Source organism: Tachyglossus aculeatus, chromosome 8, assembly GCF_015852505.1.
Source record: "Tachyglossus aculeatus isolate mTacAcu1 chromosome 8, mTacAcu1.pri, whole genome shotgun sequence".
Classification (NCBI taxonomy): domain Eukaryota; kingdom Metazoa; phylum Chordata; class Mammalia; order Monotremata; family Tachyglossidae; genus Tachyglossus; species Tachyglossus aculeatus.
This window is the reverse complement of record NC_052073.1, coordinates 31,765,575-31,789,907: the sequence shown is the minus strand read 5'-3', so window position 1 is coordinate 31,789,907 and position 24,333 is coordinate 31,765,575. Positions and strand designations below refer to the sequence as shown.

Sequence of the window (24,333 nt, the reverse complement as noted above, 5' to 3'; positions counted from 1 at the left end):
GTGAGCAATAATAATATTCACATTTATTACGGCCTTACTGTGTGCCAGGCACCTTACTAAGTGTTGGAGCAAATCAGTTCTTGTACCACATTTCACAGATGAGCTAACTGAGGCACAGAGAAGTGAAGTGACTTACCCCAGACCACACAGCATTCACTCATTCATTCAATTGTATTGAGCGCTTACTGTGTGCAGAGCACTGTACTAAGTGCTTGGGAAGTACAAGTTGGCAACATATAGAGATGGTTCCTACCCAACAGCGGGCTCACAGTCTAGAAGGGGGAGATAAATATTTTTCACAGAATGGATTCGTTGTCAATTTTTACTCATAGTATTTTTCCCCACATCAGCAAGATTCGAACCTGCGCGGGGAAACCCCAGTGGATTTTAAGCCCATCGCCTTAACCACTCAGCCACGAGTGCAGTGAGGACCCGGGATTAAAACCATCTTACTCCCAGCCCCGTGGTCTATCCATGAAACCATGCTGCAGTAAGCACTTAACCAATACCATTATTATAATTACTATTATTATTATTATTATTACTCGAAGCTGCCCCACTATTCATCAGTTGCTGAATGGTTCAAATACTCAGCCTACTGATGTTTATTATGATGTTGATCTGCTAGTAAATCCCCAATGATAACAAACTATCAGGTGTTATCAGTGCCAGTCACATTCTCTTTGACATGTCAGTTCTCGGCCTGTTCAGATTTCTTCTCTGACAGATTAGTCGATAACTATTTATTGAGTTTGGTCAAGGTGCATAAGATTTTTTTTAATGGTATTTGGTAAGCACTTTCTATGTGTCAAGCACTGGGGTAGATACAAGTGAATCAGGTTGGACACAGTTCCCTGGCCCTTATGGGGTTCACTGTCTGAATTGGAAGATTTAATCCCCACTTTGCGGATAACTGGTAACCGAGGCACCGAGAAATTAAGCAACTTGCCCAAGGCCAAGCATAGAGCCCAAGTTCTCTGACTGTTCCCAGCCTTCTGGCCGACTCCCAAGCTTGTGGTCTTCCATTAGGCTGTGCTGCTTCTTGATTAATAGTAATAATAATAATGGCATTTATTAAGCACTTAGTATATGCAAAGCACTGCTCTGAGCGCTCGAGAAGTTACAGGGTGATCAGGCTGTCCCACAGGGAGCTCACAGTCTTAATCCTCATTTTACAAATGAGGAAACTGAGGCACAGAGAAGTTAAGTGACCTGCCCAAAGTCACACAGAGCCAGGATTTGAACCCATGACCTCTGACTCCAAAGCCCGGGCTCTTTCCACTGAGCCACGCTGCTTTATGTCCACGGTATTTGGATGCTAGCCCGAAGCAGCTCTGTTATCTGACAGCAGGCGACACTCGTTTGGTGACTAGAGCCTGAGTTTATTGCTTGAACTGGCCCCCTTCTGCCAAAAACCATGATGCTCTGACTGTATTAAGCGCTTACTGTATGCAGAGCACTGTACTAAACACTTGGGAGAGTGCAGTATAACCATAAGCAGACATTCCCTGCCCACAACGAGCTTAAAGGCTAGAAGGGGAGACAGACATTAATAGAAATAAATAAATTAGAGATAAGTACATAAGTGCTGTAGGGTTGGGGGGAAAATGAATAAAGGGAGCCAGTCAGGGCGACAGAAACACCTGATAGTTTATTATCATTGGGGATTACTTGCAAATCAACATGATGATAAACATCAGTATGCTGAATATTTGAACCATTCAGCAATTTTTTTTTATTGGCATTTATTAAGCACTTACCATGTGCAAAGCACTGTTCTAAGCCCCGGGTTTTGGTGCAGCTTCTAATAATAACAACACAGAATGTGCATTCTTCTAATAATAATAATGCACCGAAATGCGCCCAGTTCCCTGTCAGGCATAGGAGCCCACATCTATCCCCAGTGAGCACTGCCCTGGGGTGGAACGAGGTTGGTCATGCTCTTCTCCATCCACTGCATAGGCTTTTAGCAGGTGCTTGGCTTGACCACTCTCCCAGAGAATCATCATCTCTGCCACCGCGCATATCTGGTTGCTTCGGCCAAGGCCTCAGGTCAGTTCCCAAGTGGTCGACTCTACCTCCATCCCAGCAGGAAGCAGAGTTAATTGCCAGGAAGTCTATTTTCAGTATTGTCCTGGGCACTCTCCACTTTTTACTCACATCCTTATCATTATTTTGGGGGGAGTTGACTCCCCTAGAAATCGGCTTCCCTCACCATCTCAACTTAGATTGGGTTAGCGGTGCCTTTCTTTCTTCCTTTTCAGATACACGTGTTCTCTTGGTGAACTTCATTCAGGTGTGAATGCAGCTACCGAGAGGTCAGAATTCAGTGGAATCTAACAACCTCTTCCATTTTATTTTTTTTCAGGAAAAATATTCATCCCCAAACAGAAACCAGTACAGTCTTTCGCAGAAGAAAAAGTGTCCCTTGATCCAGAGCTAGAAGAGGCCCTGACAAGTGCCTCCGACACAGAATTGTGCGATCTTGCAGGTGAACGCCTCATTTAAAAGCCAAATAAATGTGTTTGTCCCCACTGAATTCAGAAACATCGCTTGGGGTTTTGTGACGCCGGGCATTTGTACTTGACCTGCCCTGAGGTGATGGAATCTCCTGTCGAGTGATGGACAGGCATTAAACCTGAGACTCGAGGCCTAAGAACCTGCCAGAAGGACCTGATGATAGCGTTGCTAGTTGAAGCAGTAGCAGTTGCACTCTTTTTTGCTAGTCGTAACCTAGTGGGGCAAGAAGTGCAGCGAACAAGGAAGCATCCAGGGCTGCAAAAAGCCCGCCAAGGTTTTTTACCCACTCGACCCATGTGTGATGGCAGGGACCAACAGCAGATTGCCCGGACTGCTGCGTAGCACCGCATAAGATGGACTCAATATGTACTCTGCATTAGGCTTTATATTTATTATATAAGTTGAAGAACCAAGAGGTCTTTTCCATTCCACTTGCCATTACAATACAGTGTTTGCTCGTGGCTGGTTTTATCTCTCCACCCTAAACCCAAAATACGTCTTTTACTTGGCCTCAAAAGGTCACCTGGCGGGTTTCTGCATACCTAGCACAATGCCAGGTCCTAAGGAAGCCAACCGTGAAGGAAGTCTCTGTCTTTGAGGAACATACCTGGGGGATGACAGCACAAACATAAGTTTATAAACACACAAGTAAACTAAAACGAAAATAGCAATGCACATTAAGAACATAAGACCACAAACAACTAAGCAAAATTTCCCTACGAAGTAATTATTACAGCGAGGTGAATGCGGCTTAATCCCCATGTAATTGCGTATGCTGACCTTTCCTCTGAACCCTCTCCGAAGAGCTGAACCAAGTTCATTGAGAGTTCAGGAGATGTCAGCTGTTAATAATACAGGCAAGTGCTCAATAAATATGATTGAGTGAATGAAAAATGCATGAAAAATGGTGAGGCCCAAATGCTAATTTGGATGAATCATCAACAGTGGTATTTACTGAGCGCTTTACTTTGTATAAAGCGCTCAGGAGTGTACTGTTCAGCAGAGTTGGTAGATATGTTCCCGGCCCACAGTGAGCTGACAGTTTAGAGTGTGTGGCACTATAGGAGAATTCAGAAGAAATGGTTTAAGGTTGTTAGAGTAATTTTTTTGTGTTTGAAAAAAATTTCTTTTTGGCTTGTGAGTGAAATAATTTCCCTCTTTATATTTACAGCTATTCTTGGGATGCACAATTTGATCACTAGCAGTCAGTTCTGCGATATAGTAGGAAACAGTAATGGTGTGGGCCAAGATAATTTTTCAAGTGAGTATTTAACAGTATTTAAACTTATTTTATATCCGCGGCTAAGTCATCCTGTCTGTGCTTTACCACAGTGGGAGCTCAATTTTCCTTTCTGTCCTTGAGAAGGTGCAGGAATTGAACTGTGACGAAGGCAGAGGAGAGAAAACCTACTTTCTCACCCTTCGGATTCCCCTCCGGGCCCGACAGCCACCTGTCAATTTGCAGCAGCGCAGGTTTCCTAGATGATTTCCTCAACTTGTACTTCCCAAGCGCTTAGTACAGTGTTCTGCACACAGTAAGCGCTCAGTAAATACGATTGAATGAATGAATAAATGTTGGAATGAGATACTGTGCAGCTGAGAGTCCATCTTCCAACTAGCTGCCAGCCCCAAACCCTGGCAGGCCATGGTGGGGCATTCACTACAGTCCTAAAACCACCCTGTCCCTCCCTTCCTACCTTCAATCGGTGGGATTTATTGAGTGCTCACTGTGTGCAGTAAGTGCTTAATAAATATGCCTTGTCATTGTGGTGCTTAGGTTGCCCCCCAAAATTGAAGGCGCTAATCAAGTGGTTCTAATCCCGGCTCCACCACGTGTCTGCTGCATGGCCTTGGGCAAGTCACTTCTCTGTGCCTCAGTTCCCTCATCTGTCAAATGGGGATTAAGACTGTGAGCCCTATGCGGTGCAGAGACTGTGTCCAACAGGATTTGCCTGTATCCACCCTGGCGCTTACTACAATGCCTGGCGCTTAGTAAGTTCTGAATAAGTGATACAATGATTATTATTATTATTGTTATTATTATTATTTTAGAGGACGAAGACTGAGCTCAGTTTCAGCCTTTGAACAATCGTGTACTAAGCAGTGAGGCGAGTAAGGGCAGGTAAAGCTATCTTAAAACAATTTTAGGTACATAGTCATCCCCTTCTCTCCTTTCACTCATCAATATTTGGTTAAGAAATACCTGTGCTGTGTGCCTGCCTGCAGTTCATTCTCTCTCGGTGTGTATGTGTGTGATGATGATGATAATAATGGTATTTAAGTGCTTACTATTTGCCAAGCACTGTTCTAAGAGCTGGGTGTGTGTTTGTATGTCTCTCTCTTTCTTCCTTCCCCCACCCCATTCCCTCTCCCCTCTCAACCTCTTTCTCTCCATTCCTTACTGTGACACTGAAAAGTTTAGAACTGGCCGGCAAATTTTCAGGCTGGGAGGATTTCTTCAGGCTGATAGATTCCAAATAATTAGTACCGTCTAAGAAGTAGGGCGAATAGGAATCCCATCCCTATTTTACAGCTCTGGAAATTGAGGGCCAGAGAAATGACTTGCCGTAGGTCACACATCAACCTGCCGGCTGCGATAGAGCCAGAACCTAGGTCTTCCGATTCCCAGTCCCGTGCTTTTTCCACCAAGCCATACTGCCTCAATCACTAACAAGGTAATTGGCTTTGGAAGCTCCCCGGGGCCAACTCACCAGAGGAAGTTTGTCAGACACGTGAATGGCTGAGAACAATCGCCTACTCTTGCCCCGGATTTAACTAGAGCAGATGGTAAGACAGATCTTATTTTTAGCCAGTCTCTAAATTCAGTTATATGTAGGTAGAAGTGATTTAAATCAATATGAAATTTTTCAGAGGTGCTCGAAAATGGGATAATCCCAAGGTATTTAAGGAATTGCAGAGCTAAAATCCTGGAGCATATTTTGGAGGAAGTATGGGAGCAGTGTTAGAGTAATGAAAGTAATTCTTCCCTGTATTAAAGAGCATGAACGTTTAGCTGTCATGGGTTGGGATGGGATTAATCATAAAGTGGAAGTATCAACTGGTTACTTTATTTTTCACAGACGTGGTGAAAGGTGAAAAGATTCTACCGGTGTTTGATGAACCACCGAATCCCACAAACGTCGAAGAGAGTCTGAAGAAAATTAAAGACAATAACTCTCGTCTCAGTGAAGTTAATTTGAACAACATTAAGGTGATTTTAAAGAGAACTGAGTAATTTAAATAGCGTTCTGATTTGCCATAATGTTTCTCATTTGTCCTCTCCACATTCCAGTGAGGGTAAGGAGGCGTAGGGATAATTATTTCAATTTTACATATGGAGAAACTGAGGTTAAATGACGTGTCCATGGTCTCACAGTAGATGGGTGGCCAAACTGAAGCTAGATCCCAGTTATCCTGACTCCGAGTCCTGCACTCTTTGGACGATGTCCAACCACTCCTTTTCATCGATAGAATAATATCACGATTCTAGAGCCAGCTTCGTGTAAGATGGACTAGTTATTTTTGTATATTGTTTTGAGAGAGAAATGCTGAGCTTTCAGTCATACACTGATCTGGGACACCGGTTTCAAAATATGTAAAATGGGAGTGATATACTGTAATTTTCCGACTTCCTGTAAAGGGGAGAGAAAAACTCTAAAAAGATGCCCAGTCTGGTCCTACTTATAGGTGTGTTTTCCCTGCTGTTGGGAGGATTATTCAGACTTTCTAGTCTGCAAGGCATAGATTCCTGTGCACTCTTTGTGTTCATTTCTAGGAGACAGATAATTCTGCTATGCGTATGGACTGGCAATTATTACAAGTGTGGGCTTTATAGAACCTTCTCCCCCTCCACGAACATTTTGAGTAACTCCCGTTACTTCCATGGCTCGACAAGGAACAGCAGCAGCAACTCAGAGAAATGGCTTTCTCGCTGGGGTTGTTCCTTGAGAGCGGGCTCCCCAGGACATAGAGGAATTTCGGCACAGGCCGAAATTCTGGGGTTTGGGCCAGTTTGAGCCCAGGTCCCTCTCTTTCCAGCAACTGCCCTACCTGGGAGTTGATTCAGAGCAGCAGGAAGTAACATAAAACTTAATGACCCCTGCTTAGCTCGAGTTGTAGCCTAGAAACAGCATAGCGTAATGGATAGAGCAAGGGCCACAGAGTCAGAAGGTTGTGGGTTCTAATTCTCTCTGCGCCACTTGGCTTCTGGGTGACCTTGGGCAAGTCACTTCAGTCCCCTCATCTGGAAAATGGGGATTAAGTCTGTGAGCCCCACGTGGGACAACTTGATTACTTTGTATCTACCCCAGCGCTTAGAACAGTGCATTGTAAGCGCTTAATAAATGCCATCATTATTATTATTATTAGTCACCTCATCTGTAAAATGAGGATTCAGAGTGTGAGCCCCAGGTGGGATAGGGACTGTGTCTAGCCCGATTCGCTTGTATCCACCCCAGCGCTTAGTGCGGTGGCTGACACACAGTAAGCACTTAACAAATACCACAATTATTATTATTATTGCTAGCTGTGACTTCTCCTCCCTGTTGGGAAGTAGCAGCACAGAGTAGGCTTGGTTCTTACTGACGGTGTAAGAGATTGGCGTTGGAGTCCTAGAAGGCCTGAGAGGATGGCAGCCACATGGGTGTTCCTGGGGCCATCTTTTTCCACTTCCAGTGAAGGTGGTGTGGTGTCACTGTGGGATTTTCCAGGTAAAGTGCCAAAGGGCTGATGCTGTTTTCAAACTAAAGCCATCGGTGTTTTTTTTTTTATTTAAAGAACATCCCGATTCCAGTCCTAAAGGAGTTTGCAAAAGCTCTGGAAGCCAACACCCACGTGACGTGTTTCAGCCTCGCAGCCACCCGCAGCAATGATCCCGTTGCAGTTGTAAGTCAGCCTCTCGTTATCGCTGAGTGTCCGGGCCATGTTCGACGTATGGAAGGACAAGGAGGGCGATGGCTGGCGATGCTGTAGATGATCTGAGACACCGGAGCTGATAATTGAGGGGTACCGGAGGGAAGCCGGAATTAGGGGAAAGCCGCTGAGCCATTTTTCTTGCTGAGAAAAGTCGAGTAAAGTGATATTATTTAGAGCCAATGCCACAGGAAAACATGCGGCTAGGAAATAGAGGTTCAAGAGACGTTTGGATCAGTTGGTGGATGAGAGGTTGGTCTCCGGTGATGTCTAATTGCCTGCGGTTTCAATATAGGAACCCCAGCCTCTGTATGTTAATCCTGGACCTATAGATAAAAATGCACTATATGCTAAGGTGCAGAAGGTTGTGAACAAAGATGAGTCCTCTAGACTGTGAGCCCGTTGTTGGGTAGGGACCGTCTCTATATGTTGACAACTTGTAGTTCCCAAGCGCTTAGTCCAGTGCTCTGCACACAGTAAGCGCTCAATAAATGCGATTGAATGAATGAAGGAAAAAAATACATTCATGATTCTCCCATTTCCAAGTTTTTGTCAAATTAAAAACTTAAAAAAATCTTCCATCTCCGTTTTTCTGAGCTCCCGTGGCTTTCGTTCCGAACGTTTTGTAGTTTTAAAATATTTTCTTTCAATTGTAGGCTTTCGCAGACATGCTGAAAGTAAACAAAACCCTGAAGAGTTTAAATGTGGAGTCCAATTTTATCACGGGAGTTGGCATCCAAGCCCTGGTTGATGCTTTGAAAGAGAATGAAACCCTGTCAGAGATCAAGATCGACAACCAGGTCAGTTAGATACAACTGAAGAAGTTAAAGCCGGATTTCTCATGTTCAAACCGAGTGTCCCCACCACTGCTCTCAAAAAAAAAAAAATCGTGCCTGAGTTTTCACTTGTCTGTGCTGTTTGGGAAGGAGGGAGCACTAGAAACATCCCCGTTATGTCCTACAGAGTTATAATGATGGTAGTAATAGCAGCCATGATTTTTATTAAGTGTTTACTGTGGGAGTTTACTTTGGGAATTAGATGTGGTTCCTGTCCTGCGGGGGGGAACAAGATTGATAGTTGAGGGATGAACAGATGGTAGTCAATAATATTCCAGAGTCAGAGCAGAGTCATTGTCCTCTGAAGGAAAAATGCAAAACCTCTTCAAACCCACATATTTTCTAACTTTGCAAGCCGAAGTAGCTAGTGTGTGAGGGCAAGAGGATTCGCAACTGGTTCTCGTATTGTGATTTTGCACAATTGGTCGAAGCCATTGGTCTGAGCCCCAGCCAATATAGATTTTGGGCCATTGTGTTGTGTGCTTGTTTGAGCTTCTTGATTCACCGAGGAGGACACCTCCCAAGAACTGGGGTCCCCGTCCCGCCCGCGTCACCTCTCTGGTAGGTAAATGGACCGTGGGGATGTCTGTGAGATGGCAGTGGAAGGGGTGGGAAGAAAGGAAAACCCAAAACACTTATCGTCGCTTAGGTTGGTGGTTATACTGCCAGTTCCTCCGGGGTAGGCTGGACTAGTAGCCCAGGACTTCAGCAGAGCTCCTCAGCGCCAGAGTTGGCCTGGCAGAGATTCGGAGCAGAATGATTGTCTCCAATAAAACCCATCTGCCCTTATACACTCAGGCACGGATGCTCAGTTCATGTCTCTGATCAGTCGGCCAGAGAACAAGCAGGAGGCAGGATGTCTCTGGGCAGGGTTTTTACCTCCCCTCTGCCCCCCAAAAGCAGGATTGCTTGGCCACCAATCCCCAGGACTCCTGTGGAATTTCTTCACAACCCCCAGTTTGCAACGTATAAGAAGCAGAAGTTCTCCATATAATTGGATCTTGAAACTGTCCTCTCATTAGTCAACTGTTTTTGTAACTGAGCAGTCCCTGACAGGCTGGAGAAAACAGAAGCTTATCAGTGTGAATGGATAAATCGACTACTTTGTCCAGAAGAGCAGATCTCTGGTCCCGCCAAGCTAAAGCACACGGACTCCTGGTCCTCAGAGTTCTGGGCAGCCAGCCGGCTAGTTCTTGGTGTCGGCAGAGACGGAGACCACCTCCTCCTTCCCAATGAGGACAGGCAGAGGGGCTTTTGTTGCTTGACACCTGCATTGCTTATTTGACGCCCAAGGCGCAGCCCAAATCCGCCCCATCGCCCGGCAGCCCCTACCCGAGGCTGGGGCCGAAGGCCTGAAGGGAATGGGAAAGCCGCCAGCTTGTCATGGCTGCCAAAAGCAGGCAATGTCCCACCTCCTCACTGCTGCTCCGGAAATCCCATATTCAGATACCACTGGGTGTAGTTTCCTGTTTCCCAGTTTTGTTTGCCTTCGGTTCTCTGGCTCTACTGATTGTCCCGGGCAGAAATGTTAAATTATCTGTTGAATTCTAATCTGGGCTCAAATATTCCACAAGGCAGTGTGAAATTAAAACCTGATTCCACCCCAACAGGGCAAGGCCCACAATAAAGTAGATGCTAACCCAGCAGGCCGTAACTGAATTCTCTTTTCAAGTCAGTCTTGACATTTGGGTTTTCGTTCATTTGTTGCTCCTCCCCACAATGCCTCCTAGGATTTTCCAGAGGCACGTAGATTTGCCTCAGTAAACCCAAGGATGAGCATCTTGGGATTTGGGTTTTTGGGGAGGACCCGAATTATTTTCCTTTAACGTCTAAGATCTGACTCCAGCCAAGCAGTCCATCAGTAATACTTATTGAGTGCTTGCTTACTCCATGAGAGCACTATACATTAGGGTTACTAAACACGACCCCTTCCCTCAAGGAGCTTATGATCTAGCGGGGGAGACAGACACAAAAGAAATTACAGGTAGGGAGAAGCAACAGAGTTGAAAAATAGGTACATAACTGCTGTGTGGGGGTTACAGAGGTGAGGGATCAAGTGATTAGGTGCCTCTGGTCATTAAAGGATATTGGTAGGAATAACTCGACTGAAATATTTTTACTAAAACTAGGGCCAGGGTGCTTTCATCTCAATTTGTTGGCTGAGTGTCAAGGTAAGTTTACCTCAGTTATGTTTTGGAATAATTTTCCAAATTCGACAAGGGACTCGAAATGAATCGAGAGCACGTAGCTTGTGGGAATAAAAGAGGTCAGTTTATCTTCAGGAAGTGGCTCTCAGAAGTAGACAGAGTTAGAGCCGGGATCAACAGCTAACTGGAATTTCTTCCCTGCCTCCGATGCGGGCACTCTTTGGCAAACTCCTGGCTGCTCACGAAAACCAACCATTCACTAGCCGCTGCTCACTGTAGGGTACCGAGAGCCCCAGTTTGGAAGCAGGGAGTTGGGGGCCAGGAAAGTGGAGATGAAACCAAAACCGGGAGGTGGGAGCCAAGTTAGAGCATCAGGACCCAAGCTTTATTGTTACCAACTGCTCTGGATGAAAATTGTTTCCTTTTGGCGTTGCTGAGTAAAAGTGAAACCTCTCTAGAAGGACTCCAAAATTGCCTGAATGGAATGAAAAACATCTTGCCTATTTTTTTTTTTTAATTTGTTCTCGTTACTCCACCTTTTACACCACCTTTTACAGAGTCCCTGGACGTCTAGTGGTCTGTGCTGATCACTACTACATTTTTCAACTTGATAGCATTCGGGGACTCTTCCTTGTTCGATCAGAGGTGAATTCTGGGCATCATGATGCAGAGTGGAACACAGCAAACTCAGAGCGATCCCTGTAGCTAATCAATCTTAGGTGATATTCATACCGTCAGATAAAAAAGTGACATTCTGCCTTTGAACGGGGCGAAATTGAACCATCTCCCCTTGTGGGTTTTTCTAAGAATTTTTTTAAAGGCAAAAGAAGTAATGAAGCAGGCTAAATCGTCCCCTCTCCTGCTTTTCCTTCGGAAGTAAAAATACTGAAGACTGTAATTTAGCAAGTCGATAAGACCGTAATCTGTATTTCAAATTGCATTTCAGAGGCATCAACTGGGGACAGCTGTAGAATTGGAAATTGCCAAGATGCTTGAGGAAAATACAAAGATCCTTAAATTTGGGTATCAGTTTACGCAACAGGGACCACGAACCAGGGCAGCGAATGCCATAACGAAAAACAATGATTTAGGTAAGAGAACAAGTTGATGTTTTAAATGGTGATTCCTCATTTAGAAGTTGTTTATTTTTTGTTTCCCGTCCTCCCCATCCCCCTCCTTTCAGAAGCTTTCTGGGACACATTGCAATTATAAACTCCATTGCCTAAGTTTTGTCCGTTTATCAGTTTGCAGTTGTTGGGTTTCAGAATAAAAGAATAAGTATGAATTGCTTTAATCCAGGACATTGTCCAGAGCTTCACATCAAAACTAGAATGCAGTCTTTCCTTCAATCTCACACGGGCAGTTTTCCACCCAGTTTTTTCAAAGGTAATTGTGTTGTTGGTAATTGGTTGTGAGTTAACATTAACTCCCAAGCCAGTATTCTTGATAATTTCCTTCGTGGTAGCGGAACCATTTGTGGTTAGACCGACAGGATAATGTCATTTGGAAAAAAAAAGTTCCTTGTTAAAAGTTGAAATATGACATTGGTCCTTTTTAATAATGGTTGAAAGGGAGCTCAGTTTGGAGTTCTAGAAAATGGGACTTCTGTGTTGGGACCAAGTACAGCCCATAATTTGGTGATGTGTCGTACACGGTGGAATTCGAGGGGATCTAAACATTTGTCAGATGTCCTGGAAGAACAAAATAGCTGTTGTTGAACATGGCTCTCAATCAGGTTTTGTTGCACTATTTCTATGCTAGACTTCACTTTTTATTTCTGGTATCACAGTCCCAGAACCGTCACATGGGTTGTTTCCTCTCCTCTACTTCCCCTCTCTGCTTCCCTCCTCCTCCAGGGAATTAAATGTTTTTACCTACAGAAGAGTCGAGATCTCTCACCTTGGAGAATCAATCAGTATATTTGCTTCATTGAGGTGCTTTATTATTAGGACAGCTTAAGAACGTGCAGGATTATTAATAAATACCCACAATTGTCCCATAACCTATGCTTTCACTATGTTTTAGATAGAACACTGTTAGGGAAATGAAGGGGATTTTTCCAACAGTCCTTGTGGATCTGATTAAAACAGGGTGTGATTTGGGAAGAAATGCTTCAGTCAATCAGTGGTGCTGAGCGCGTATTGTGTGCAGATCACTGTACTAAGCGCTTGGGAGAGTACAATATAACAGAGTTGGTAGATATGTTCCCTGCCCACAAGGAGCTTCCAGCCTACAGGGGGGAGGCAGTCATGAAAATAAATTAAGGATAAGCTGATAAATTCTATGGAGCTGGGCGTGGGATGAACAAAGGGTACAAATCCAAGTAAACGGGCAATGCAGAAGGGAGAGGGAGTAGGGGAAATGAGGATTTAATTGAGGAAGTATTCTTGGAGAAGATATACTTTTAATAAGGCTTTGAAGGTGGAGAGAGCGATCATCTGTCGGTTACAAAGAGGGAGGGAATACACTTATGCATAGCACCAGTCCAAGCCTGACCTTTCCTTCACAAGGCCCGCCACAGGAAAGTAACTCCTCTGTTGTGGAAGAACTGAGTTTGGAAAGTTGGGTTTTCTATTGATAGCTGACGCCGAGAACAACTGCTCTTTCAGTGTGTCGATGTGGCCGAAAAGACCAATAGTTGGCCAGAACACTCTTTCCTGTTGGGCGTACCGTAAGATTGTCCATTAGTTTGTGTCTGCAGTGACCGCTGGCGGTGAATTCAGCTCTGCGTGAGGTGCGCTTGATCTTCCTGAAGATTATGCTGCAAGAGAGCATTCCTGATTGCCATCTCATTCCTGGTTGCTGCTCTCCTGGTTGAAACTGTCCATTCCTCTTGTTTTCCAGCCATCTTCAGCTATGCCTTTTTTTTTAAGGTTTGGCTTCGTTGTGCCTTCGGATGTACTTCTGCCCATCCTGCATGTGGTTTTCTCTTTTAAAACCTTTAGCCCTTCCACTCTCGCTCAGTGCTAGTTTTGAAACGAAGTCAAGCCCTGGAGTGCACAGTGACAGGGTCTTGTGTGGTTAGAGACTTGTTCATCGCTACCGTGCAAGTCAGCGGCTCACACCATAATCATCGCAGGTAAAATAGCCATGCAAGAGAGAAGTTGGGTGGGAGTTTTAGGGGGTTGGGGAATCCATGGAAGCATTTCCAGGCGGGAAACTCAGGGAAGCCATTCACCAAGCCCTTTTAACACAGCACCCAACTTTCCATGGAACTCCACAATTGCAAATCGAATTGAGAAGCAGCGTGGCCTAATGAGTAGAGTATCTAATGGGTACCTAATGGGTAAGAAGGACCGGGGTTCCAGTTCTGGTTCTGCCACTTGTCTGCTATGTGACCTCGGACAGATCACTTCCCTGTGCCTTAGTTACCGCATCGGTAAAACGAGAAATAAGACTGACAGGCTCTGTCCAACCTGATAAGCTTGTATCTACCCCAGTGCTTAAATACCGTACCTGGCACATAGGAAGCGATTAACACACACCATTAAAAAAAAAAAATTGTCTTGTCCATGGTTAGGGAGGCAAGATCCAGTCGTCTTTAGCAGAGTCCTGCTAGTGGGAGGGGGGAATAAATGGGCCCACTCATATCTGGACACCGTGAGACTTTCTGAAACCCCAGTACATTCATTCAGGCTTTGGAACCTCAGTTACCTGGTTTGTGTTCATTAGCATCGTCATCCAAAGCTTCAGGACCTACAACGTGCGGTATGCTTTATTAAGCATTTGGGACTACACAAAAGAAAATGGAATGAAACGCAGGGACTGCCCAGAAGGAATTTACAGTCTGAGGGAGCTGTGGGGAGGAGGAGAGGAGGCAGACATTGAAACTAACAATTTAAGAGGAAGCATTTAACAAGGGCTGTTGCTTGGAAAGGAAAGGTGAACTCCACTCCCCCCAAAGCCCTCACTCTTGCCAAGGCAGTTAAACAGAAAAATTTCCAATATTCTAGAATTTGTGCAGAAACCCGGGAAATCAGAGAGTTTCGGTTTTTGCGCCTAACCAAAGTTGACTTATTTCTTTCAGAAGCTTGCATTTTTCTCCTATTACTTTCTTAGTCTGGACATCTTGAAGAAATATCGCCTCTGACCAATAGCTTCAGCACTTCAACGCAGAGAGGTTTTGGGGTCTAGCTAATTAGGTATCAAGTTCTCATTTGAGTGTGATACTGTCTCACAGCACTGTCTATATGCTTTCTCATCACCCTTGGCATCTTCGGTTTCCTCTGTGTGGTTTTGATTGCTGCCCCTTATTCTTGGTCTTCACGAATGCCTGTTTCCTCTAATGTTTGTTCCTTCACGCATGGTTGGCCAGAATGCTGATCCAATAACCCCAAAACTCCTTGTCACCGAGTGCTGCAACCAGAAATGATTTCTTAGGAATGCAGAGACAGAGCAGATTGAGTAACTCAAGTTTTAAGTGTTTGCTTAATTTCCAATGGTCAAATAATCAATCAATCGTATTTATTGAGCACTTACTGTGTGCAGAGCACTGTACTAAGCGCTTGGGAAGTACAAGTTGGCAAACATATAGAGACAGTCCCTACCCAGCAGTGGGCTCACAGTCTAAAAGGGGGAGACAGAGAACAAAACCAAACATACTAACAGAATAAAATAAATAGAATAGATATGTACAAGTAAAATAAATAAATAGAGTAATAAATATGTACAAACATATATACATATATACAGGTGCTGTGGGGAAGGGAAGGAGGTAAGATGGGGGGGATGGAGAGGGGGAGAGGAAGGAAGGGGCTCAGTCTGGGAAGGCCTTCTGGAGGAGGTGAGCTCTCAGTAGGGCCTTGAAGGGAGGAAGAGAGCTAGCTTGGCGGATGGGCAGAGGGAGGGCATTCCAGGCCCGGGGGATGACGTGGGCCAGGGGTCGATGGCGGGACAGGCGAGAACGAGGTACGGTGAGGAGATTAGCGGCGGAGGAGCGGAGGGTGCGGGCTGGGCTGTAGAAGGAGAGAAGAGAGGTGAGGTAGGAGAGGGCGAGGTGATGGACAGCCTTGAAGCCCAGGGTGAGGAGTTTCTGCCTGATGTGCAGATTGATTGGTAGCCACTGGAGATTTTTGAGGAGGGGAGTAGCATGCCCAGAGCGTTTCTGGACAAAGACAATCCGGGCAGCAGCATGAAGTATGGATTGAAGTGGGGAGAGACACGAGGATGGGAGATCAGAGAGAAGGCTGATACAGTAGTCCAGACGGGATAGGATGAGAGCTTGAACGAGCAGGGTAGCGGTATGGATGGAGAGGAAAGGGTGGATCTTGGCAATGTTGCGGAGCTGAGACCGGCAGGTTTTGGTGACGGCTTGGATGTGAGGAGTGAATGAGAGAGCGGAGTCGAGGATGACACCAAGGTTGCGGGCTTGTGAGAAGGGAAGGATGGTAGTGCCGTCAACAGAGATGGGAAAGTCAGGGAGAGGGCGGGGTTTGGGAGGGAAGACAAGGAGTTCAGTCTTGGACATGTTGAGTTTGAGGTGGCGGGCAGACATCCAGATGGAGATGTCTTGAAGGCAGGAGGAGAGAGTCTGTGAAGCCAAGGTCAGATAGCGTGTTGAGGAGAAGGGGGTGGTCCTTAGTGTCGAAGGCAGCCGAGAGGTCGAGGAGGATTAGGATAGAGTAGGAGCCGTTGGATTTGGCAAGCAGGAGGTCATTGGTGACCTTTGAGAGGGCCGTTTCCGTGGAATGCAGGGGACGGAAGCCAGACTGGAGAGGGTCGAGGAGAGAGTTGATGTTGAAGAATTCGAGGCAGCATGTGTAGACAACTCGTTCAAGGAGTTTGGAAAGGAATGGTAGGAGGGAGATGGGGCGATAACTAGAAGGTGCAGTGGGGTCAAGAGAGGGTTTTTTTCGGATGGGAGAGACATGGGCATGTGTGAAGGCAGAGGCGAAGGAACCAGTGGAGAGTGAGCGGTTGAAGATGGAAGTTAAGGAGGGGAGAAGGGATGGAGCGAGAGATTTCATGAGACGAGAGGGAATGGGGTCAGAAGCACAGGTAGCCGGAGTAGCACTTGAGAGGAGGGAGGAGAGCTCCTCTGAGGATACTGCTGGGAAGGATGGGAGAGTAGCAGAGAGTGTTGAGAGCCAGGAGGTTGGAGAAGTGGGGGAAGTGACTTTGGGGAGTTCGGACCTGATGGATTTAATTTTGTTAATGAAGTAGGAGGCCAGATCGTTGGGGGTGAGGGAAGGAGGAGGGGGAGGAACCGGGGGCCTGAGAAGGGAGTTGAATGTATGGAAGAGCTGGCGGGGGTGATGGGCGTGGGTGTCAGTAAGGGAGGAGAAATAGGAGAAAGGGCTGAGTTAAGGCAGGAAAGGATAAACTTGAAGTGAACGAGGTTGGCATGGTGACTTTCGCCAGCAGCGTTAGGCAGCTTGAGCATAAGAGCGAAGGAGGCGGACAGTGGAAGTGATCCAGGGCTGTGGGTTAGTGGTATGAGAGCGGCGAAGGGAAAGGGGAGCGAGTGAGTCTAGCTGAGTAGGAAGGGTAGAGTTGATCTGATCATCAAGATTGGGTAGAGAGGAGAGGGAGGCGAGGTGGGGTGTGAGGCACTCAGAAAGATGGATGGGGTCAATGGAGCGGAGATCTCGGTGAGGGAGTAATATGGATTTACAGGGGAAAGGAGTGTGAGTGAGGAGGCAGGTGAGAAGATTATGATCAGAGAGAGGGATTTCAGAGTTGGAGAGGGTGGACACAGTGCAGCGATAGGAGATGATGAGGTTGAGGGTATGACCAAGTTGGTGAGTGGGTGAGGTGGGGTGGAGCAAGAGGTTGGCAGCGTCGAGGAGAGATAGAAGGCGGGCGGCAGAGGAGTCATCAGGGATATCCATGTGGATATGGATGTTGAAGTCTCCGAGGATCAGAGTGGTCATGGAGAAGGAGAGAAGGAAGGTGAGGAAGGGGTCAAAGTCGTTGAAGTTGGAAGTGGGGCCGGGAGGGCGGTAGATGACGGCTACAAGAATCTGGAGGGGGTGGTAGAGGCGAATAATGTGGGCTTCTAAGGAAGGGAAGGAAGGGGGAGGAGGGATAGTGCGAAAGCGACATTGGGGGGCGAGAAGGAAACCGACACCTCCTCCTTTTCCGGTGAGTCTGGGGGAGTGGGAGAAGAAGAGGCCTCCACTGGAGAGAGCCGCAGAAGGGACCGTGTCGTCTGGAGACAGCCATGTTTCAGTGGAAAATGGGAAGAGGGGTGGGAAGAGTGGGAAGAGGGGTGGAGATGGGAAAGGAGAACTGGGATGGGGTGGGGGCGGGGAGAAGGGGAGGGAGGGGGCCGGGAGGGAGGAGTGGAGGGCTGGCGCTGGTACAGAGGGATCCTTGGTAGGGGGTGAGGGGGAGGGGAAAAGCTGAGTGGGGAAGGGGAAGGGGAGGAATGGTAATGGCAGTTGGGAGCAAGGGAATTGAAAGTTCATGGTGAGGTCAGCAGGGCGAGTGACAGTACAGCGGGAGGTTCACAACTGAGATGCAGAAGCAATAAAACAGTAGCAATGATATAAGTAGGCGATGGCATCACAGGGGGTAGTTAAACAATCAATATGCTATGGCGATAATAAAATTGGCAGATAATGATGTCACAGAGAGCAGATACAAACTATTATGTGCTGGAGTAGGGTGGGCCAGTTAAGGGGGTTCAGGGAGCAGTGATACCTGGGGAGGGGAGCGAACAGCCAACTAACATGGGAGGGCCGAGGAGGTGCCAATGAGGCTGTCGTTAATGTAACATGGTGATAACAAGGGCCTTTTTCCCCGGGGTGGGATCGGCTGGGAGAGTCAGTCAGGACCGGACCGGGAAGTGGGGGGGATGGGGGGCACTTTAAGGAAGGTCGCTTAAATGGGGGGGTGGGGAGCAGGGAGGGGGCATCTATTGGGGCGCTCTGAGGAGGGGAGCCTTCCGGGAGCAGCAGGGGCCACGCGGTGTGATTGCGGGCGGGCAGGCCTCTCGGGAACGGAGTCCCGAGCATCTATGGCGGCGCTATGATGTTGAACCTTAGTACTAAAATTTCCATTTGACGTTTTCTTAAGTTATGGTTTTAGATCCTCTGATAAAGTACTGTTAAAAAGCTAAAGAAGCTGTTACAGAAATTCAGTCGATTAAATCATCCTCATTATTAAATCGTCCTCATAGAGAAGCAGCGTGGCTCAGTGGAAAAAGAGCATGGGGTTTGGAGTCTGAGGTCATGGGTTCAAATCCCAGCTCTGCCAATTGTGTGACTGTGGGCAAGTCACTTCACTTCTCTGAGCCTCAGTTACCTCATCTGTAAAATGGGGATTAAAACTGTGAGACCCCCGTGGGACAACCTGATCGCCTTGTAACCTCCCCAGCGCTTAGAATGGTGCTTTGCACATAGTGAGTGCTTAATAAATGCTATTATTATTATTATTATCAAAAAAATTCAAATATGGCATTGTACTTGGCTTTGTTAGCTTTCATTGCTTGACAGCCAGAAAAAAAAAACTAGGGATTTTTTGTGTTTTTTTGTTTGTTGCTTTGTCTTGTTTGCTTTTGAATTTTATGGCCATATCCCTGAAGTTAAAAGCAAAGTATGATATCCAGGCTCGATCAGTGGTATTTATTGAATGCTTACTTTGCGCAGCACACTGTACCAAACACTGCGTACAGCACTGCATGCAGTGCTGGGTATCCGTTCTGCATATTCTGTACTGCTATCAGTCGTGAAATCCCCAGATGCTTTCTTTATTTGTGAATAACAGCAAGTTTGGGATTCATTTTAGGTTGGAATGCCCAGTTTATACAGAACTTCTGCCACATTTAAGCAACCCCTCTGGGTGACTGATTACTTCATCTGCCAGATGCAGGTGAATCAGGGAGGACAAGCGATTTATCCCCTTTGAAAAACCCGCTGTCGATAGTTAATGACAAGCAAAATGAATTCCTTCCTCTCCCCCACCCTCTAATCTTCAAATAGGGACTAATCTGTGTATTCTTTCCAAGTGCTTAGTACAGTGGTCTGCACATAGTAAGTGCTTAATAAATATTATTGCTGATTTCAGGTTTCCAATTGCGGTAGTAATTTTTTTGTCAGCACTTTAATCTTTCAGCTGCCATTTTATCACTAAAAAGTCTCTCAAAATCGAGGTAGAGTAGGGTGCTGGCCTTAGGTTTAATCAGTCGAGGCTACTTACTGAGCGCCTGAAACGGCAGAAGTAAAACATGCATTCTAGGAGCTGGATTCTTCAGCTGGGACGGCCACGGCACTCAGGGGCAAACTGCAGCGTTTGCAGGAGCGGCGAGGGTTGTTGGGTCCTGGATCTGTTTGGTTTGGGATGATGATGATGACGAGGATTCATCGTCAGGCCCCGGTAAAATGTTCTAAAAAGATTGCACCGGCAATTTTACAGTTTCTGTCCAGTTCCTTGATAGGAGAAAGTGGGGGGAAGGACAGCAGATGTACGTATTCACCTCTAGAGATGGCATATGCATATTGGTGTGGTCTTGTCCTAGAATGAGTAAATTCAGCAGAGACTCCAATCAGACCAGCATGTGAGCATTATTCGTGTTTAATACTCACTAATTCTGTGCACCCGAGTGTCACTTTGTAATGTATTAAGATGTCTGAAAATGCATTCACATTTCTCTAATGAACATGTTTTTCTGCCACCCTACAGGTGTAACTCTTAGTATTTGAAGTCACGTCCCCTTTCACCCCCCAAATTGGGTGTGCGTAAACTTCATTGGCAAAATCAGGAGAGAAGACAGAACTGTTGGGAAAATGGTGCATGAAGTTAGAGGCACAAATCCGTAGTGACTATTATTGTGGTACTGACTAATTTATTTTTATATTGCTAAAATACACCTGTGTAAGATGCTTCAGAGCTCAGGCTCCCTCAGATGTAGCGATCATTCTGTAAAATGTAACTGAGGCACCTTGATTCCTCTTTATAGGTATATTAGAATGAGGAGAAGACTAAACTTTCTTCAGCACCTTTAACGTATTCCGTATGGCGTGAAAATGTTAAAGGCTGATTTTTTGGATTGAATCTAACGGAAACTGTTGGTACCTCAATGGAAACTCATTTTTGCAGGAGACTCATATGATCAAAATATAGAATCGTAACACATTCTTAAATCTTTCACACAGTTCGCAAGAGACGAGTTGAAGGAGACCAATAAGTGCCAGATTTCGTGTCAACAAGGAACACTTCATCGCGTCACCGAGGATAGTTCTTCAGTGATTTCAGACAAGTTGCCTGGGTAGAAGGGAAAAGACTGGAAGCGCATTCCTTTTTTTATTATTGTTATTATAATTATTATTATTCAATGAGCAACACTTTTTCGAGTTAAGGTGTTACAAGCACCGAACTGTAAAAAACTGTTCAGAACCTTATGTTTCAATATTTTATTACTGCTTAAAAATCAATTGTAGTGTAGGTTCAGAGAATGTGAAGGATGAATACAGAGAAAGTATTGTTAGAAGGAAAAGTTGGAGGGGTCATTTGAATGGAAAGCATTGTGTATTTTGAGAACAATAACTTTTTGTTGCAAAGGGATTTTTCCACACAGAAGTAATCGGCTTTGATCTGGTGGTTATGACCTCAGCCTTCTTTCCGTTCATGAGCATTGAGAGTTAAATCATCTACAGATGTGTCACGGTAGCTGTTGCTCCCTTATAAAGTTGTTTTGCTCTCCTGGTATTATGATCAAGCTTCAATCTTAGCTTTTCTTTAGAAAACATGGTCCTAAAGAGGCCTAGTTGTGCTTTCTCGCAAGAAAAGTAAAGACCGTAAATAACTTCTAAGGTTTTTTAAAAATGTAGAATGTATAGCATCCTGTCAGAACCAAATCAAGCTGCCATGAAAATTTTTTAAAGCATCAGTGATTTTTTTTTGTCTTCTGCTGATCTCAGCTGGGTATACGTTGACTTATTTTACAAGTTCAACAGCCATAAGGCAAATTTTGTACCTTGTATAAAGGCACGTGTGCAAATATTTCTAAATGCATGAGAGTTCCTTCAAGCAGTACACTGTAGTGGAAAACACATTTCTACGATTCGAAGAGCCCGTAAAGCTAATTCTCAATTATTCAGAGTAATGGCGGGGGCGGAAAGTCTTGTCATCACAACCGAACTCTTAAGATTGTGATGAGACTATGAACATCTGCTAACATTTATCTGAAAATGAATGTTGAGTTGTCTACATTTTTGAATTAGAAACTAACCCTTGTATAGGTTGATTTCTACCATCGTCCAACACTGAAGACCAACCAAACCTGTACGTAAATAACTTTAACAGTATTTCAGCATCACTGCAACAACAAAAAAAGACCCCCAAATGAATGGGTTTTTTGTGTAAATGGCCTGGGTTTGGAACCTAGTGCTGACTTTTCCTCTACTGTAATATTCACATTCTGTCAATATGATTTACCAGGTGATCAAGAATCTTCTTGTTGCCCTGGACCCTTTAAGCAGTGCTGGGATCTTTCCCTTTATGCTGTGAAATGGCCAGAAGGAAAGTAAAGAGGCTGGGTAACGCTCACCTGAAGAATTGAGAATTGGCTGTTAAGTCAGTGGAAAAAAAGCTAAAAACCTTTAATCTAAATTTAAAAACTTGCACCTTGGATATTCGCTTGATTTATTGGACTCTGAAGCGGGCAGCAACTCATGTGCCACTAACAAAATCAGATGGACCAATTTTCAGGGACTTTGTTGTAAAAGAATACCATAAAAATAATGCCAGAAATTTCATAAAAAACTTATTTTATAGATACCTTTAAAAGTTTTGGGTCCAATGGATTGGATGCCGGTTTTTTGTTGTGAAAAGCTTTTTTTTTTTTGAACCGGACCTTCCTTATTACCAACCGAAGCATCCCTCTTCCAAGCAGTGAAATTTCCCAAGGTTCAGGACCTGTAATGGTTCAAAATATTTTGTGCTCCTAATTCAGTATGTAGACCACTAAATTTATTTCTGTGTGTGTTCACCAAGGCTTTATTTTAACTATGCATTCAACTTTCAAATTGCACTTTGTGATTTTGAGACTGCACGAAGGAATTAATGATATTTATTGAGCGCTTGTGTGTGAAGTGCACCGTACTAAGGGTTTGGGCAAGTACAATACAGTGGAGTTGGTACACGTGATCCTTGCCTTCTAGGGGCTTCCAGTCTAGTGAATAAATGTCCAAGTACAGTGAAAGATAGTGTGTAGTGGCGTCCATCAAGCTGGCCTTGCTTACATTGTATTGAACGGATCACGATCATGAGGAAGTTTCCTCCCTCACCACTGTTTTAAAATATAGATCAGGGAAGTTGGCCTACCGGGGATATTGTCATGTTAAACTTTTCCACATTATTTTTGTTTTAAAGGAGCATTCTGTTGGATAGTTTGCTAATACTGTTCCATTCTTGGCCCTATAACTCTTAACAGTGTAATTCCCTTTCCAAAATCTGAATTCCTATGCGAGTGTTGGTTAAATTGGGAATACCTTCTATGGAAGAGTAAAAACAACTGTTTTAAAATAGCAGTTACTGAAGATCTTTGATAAGCTGGCACCTTTTGAAGAGGGCTTTGAATGCATTTCAGTGGTCCCATTATGCTTAAATATATGTTACTTGGACAGATGAAAGTAAATTGGAGGGCACATCATTGTTCAGATAAAGACTCTACACCATAAAATCCTGTTTAGAAGAATATGGGTCTCTTAAAATCTTCATTTCTTGTGTTGGGAATTTGTAATAGCCAATTTCAAGAGAACATTCTAAAAGAAATTGACCCAAAATTTGAATTCTTCTAAAATGTCTGCATGTTACTATATTAAAATTTCAACAGAAACGACTAATATTGTGATATCGTTTAATAATGGGTGTTGGTGCTATAGAGATGTGGCCAAAGTCCGGTCTACTGTACCGACAAGGTTGTCTAATTCTTTCTAAGGTGCCTATTTTGTAAGACAATCTAAGCGGTTAGTGTCAAATAGAATGCAATAATTTTCAGGGAAAGTCATATTTTTTGACACAGGGACTACAAATTTCAGTAATTCTGACGATGTGGTTTCCTTTATTGATGCGTATGTGGTCTGGGTTAGCCGTTGTATATTCTGTCCAGTGAGTTGGGTACCAATAAACCCTTCTCTGTGAGAGCTGGGTGGCTTGGGGGATTTAAAGTGAAGTGAAAAAGCCCCTCTGAATCTGATTCAGACCAACAGTGGCCCCAATGCGATGCATCCTAATTGACTTTTCATGGTGTAGAGGTCAGGGATTCAAGGGTATAGAAATGTAGCTTCTTTCTTAATGAAAGAAACCCTCTCTAGTCAGTGATTGTTTTTGGGGGGAGTTTGTACCACTGTTGCTCCCTCCACTGTACCTTTTTAGTGGATAAGTGTCAGTCTCTCCAGCAACATTCCTAAGCACCAATTTCACTTTGTCTTAAAAAGGAAAAGAAATCTGAGTTTTAGGTTTTAGAATTTGGGATAATACACACGGACTTCAGCCAAACTAGTGGATTTCATTTTCAGGAGCCTTTCAATAGCTGATACTTTTCAGGCTGCAGTTTTTTCGTTTTGGGATATTTTGGGGTGGGGGCAGTTGAATTACAGTGGTTTATTAAAATAACGCTCTGAAGCTTATGGAAATATATTTTTTGTAACAGTGCATAGTCTATATCACATCGAGTTCAGATGCTGAAAAGCACAAAGGAAATCATTGCTATATGCCCAAAACGTATTGTAAATGTTCTACTTTAAAGATTATGCCGTAATGGGGAGAGGCTGAAAGCCGTGAACTCCCTAACAATGATATTTGAATAATACTAAGTGTTGTAAATTACAAACTCGAGTCAGGTCAGTTAAGTTTCTTTTATGGAAACATGGATTAAGTACTGTACTTCAAGTATTTAGAGAATATTAGCGCTATATACTGTAAAATAAAGTAATTCAATAATTGTGGTATCTTAATAAAGTTTATAAAATATT

The 24,333-nt window shown here is 44.6% G+C and overlaps 1 protein-coding gene across 2 annotated transcripts in view; it reads left to right on the top strand.

Moving 5' to 3' along the window:
* TMOD3 (tropomodulin 3) overlaps positions 1-24,333 on the top strand; it is a 132,162-nt gene extending 107,829 nt beyond the window's left edge. For both annotated transcript variants that reach the window (XM_038750500.1, XM_038750499.1), the window contains exons 4-10: positions 2,369-2,491; positions 3,692-3,781; positions 5,601-5,731; positions 7,297-7,404; positions 8,088-8,231; positions 11,361-11,505; positions 20,512-24,333. In XM_038750500.1, coding sequence (XP_038606428.1) covers positions 2,369-2,491; positions 3,692-3,781; positions 5,601-5,731; positions 7,297-7,404; positions 8,088-8,231; positions 11,361-11,505; positions 20,512-20,543 — 773 coding nt within the window. In that variant the 3' untranslated portion in view covers positions 20,544-24,333. The remainder of the gene's footprint in view (positions 1-2,368; positions 2,492-3,691; positions 3,782-5,600; positions 5,732-7,296; positions 7,405-8,087; positions 8,232-11,360; positions 11,506-20,511) is intronic.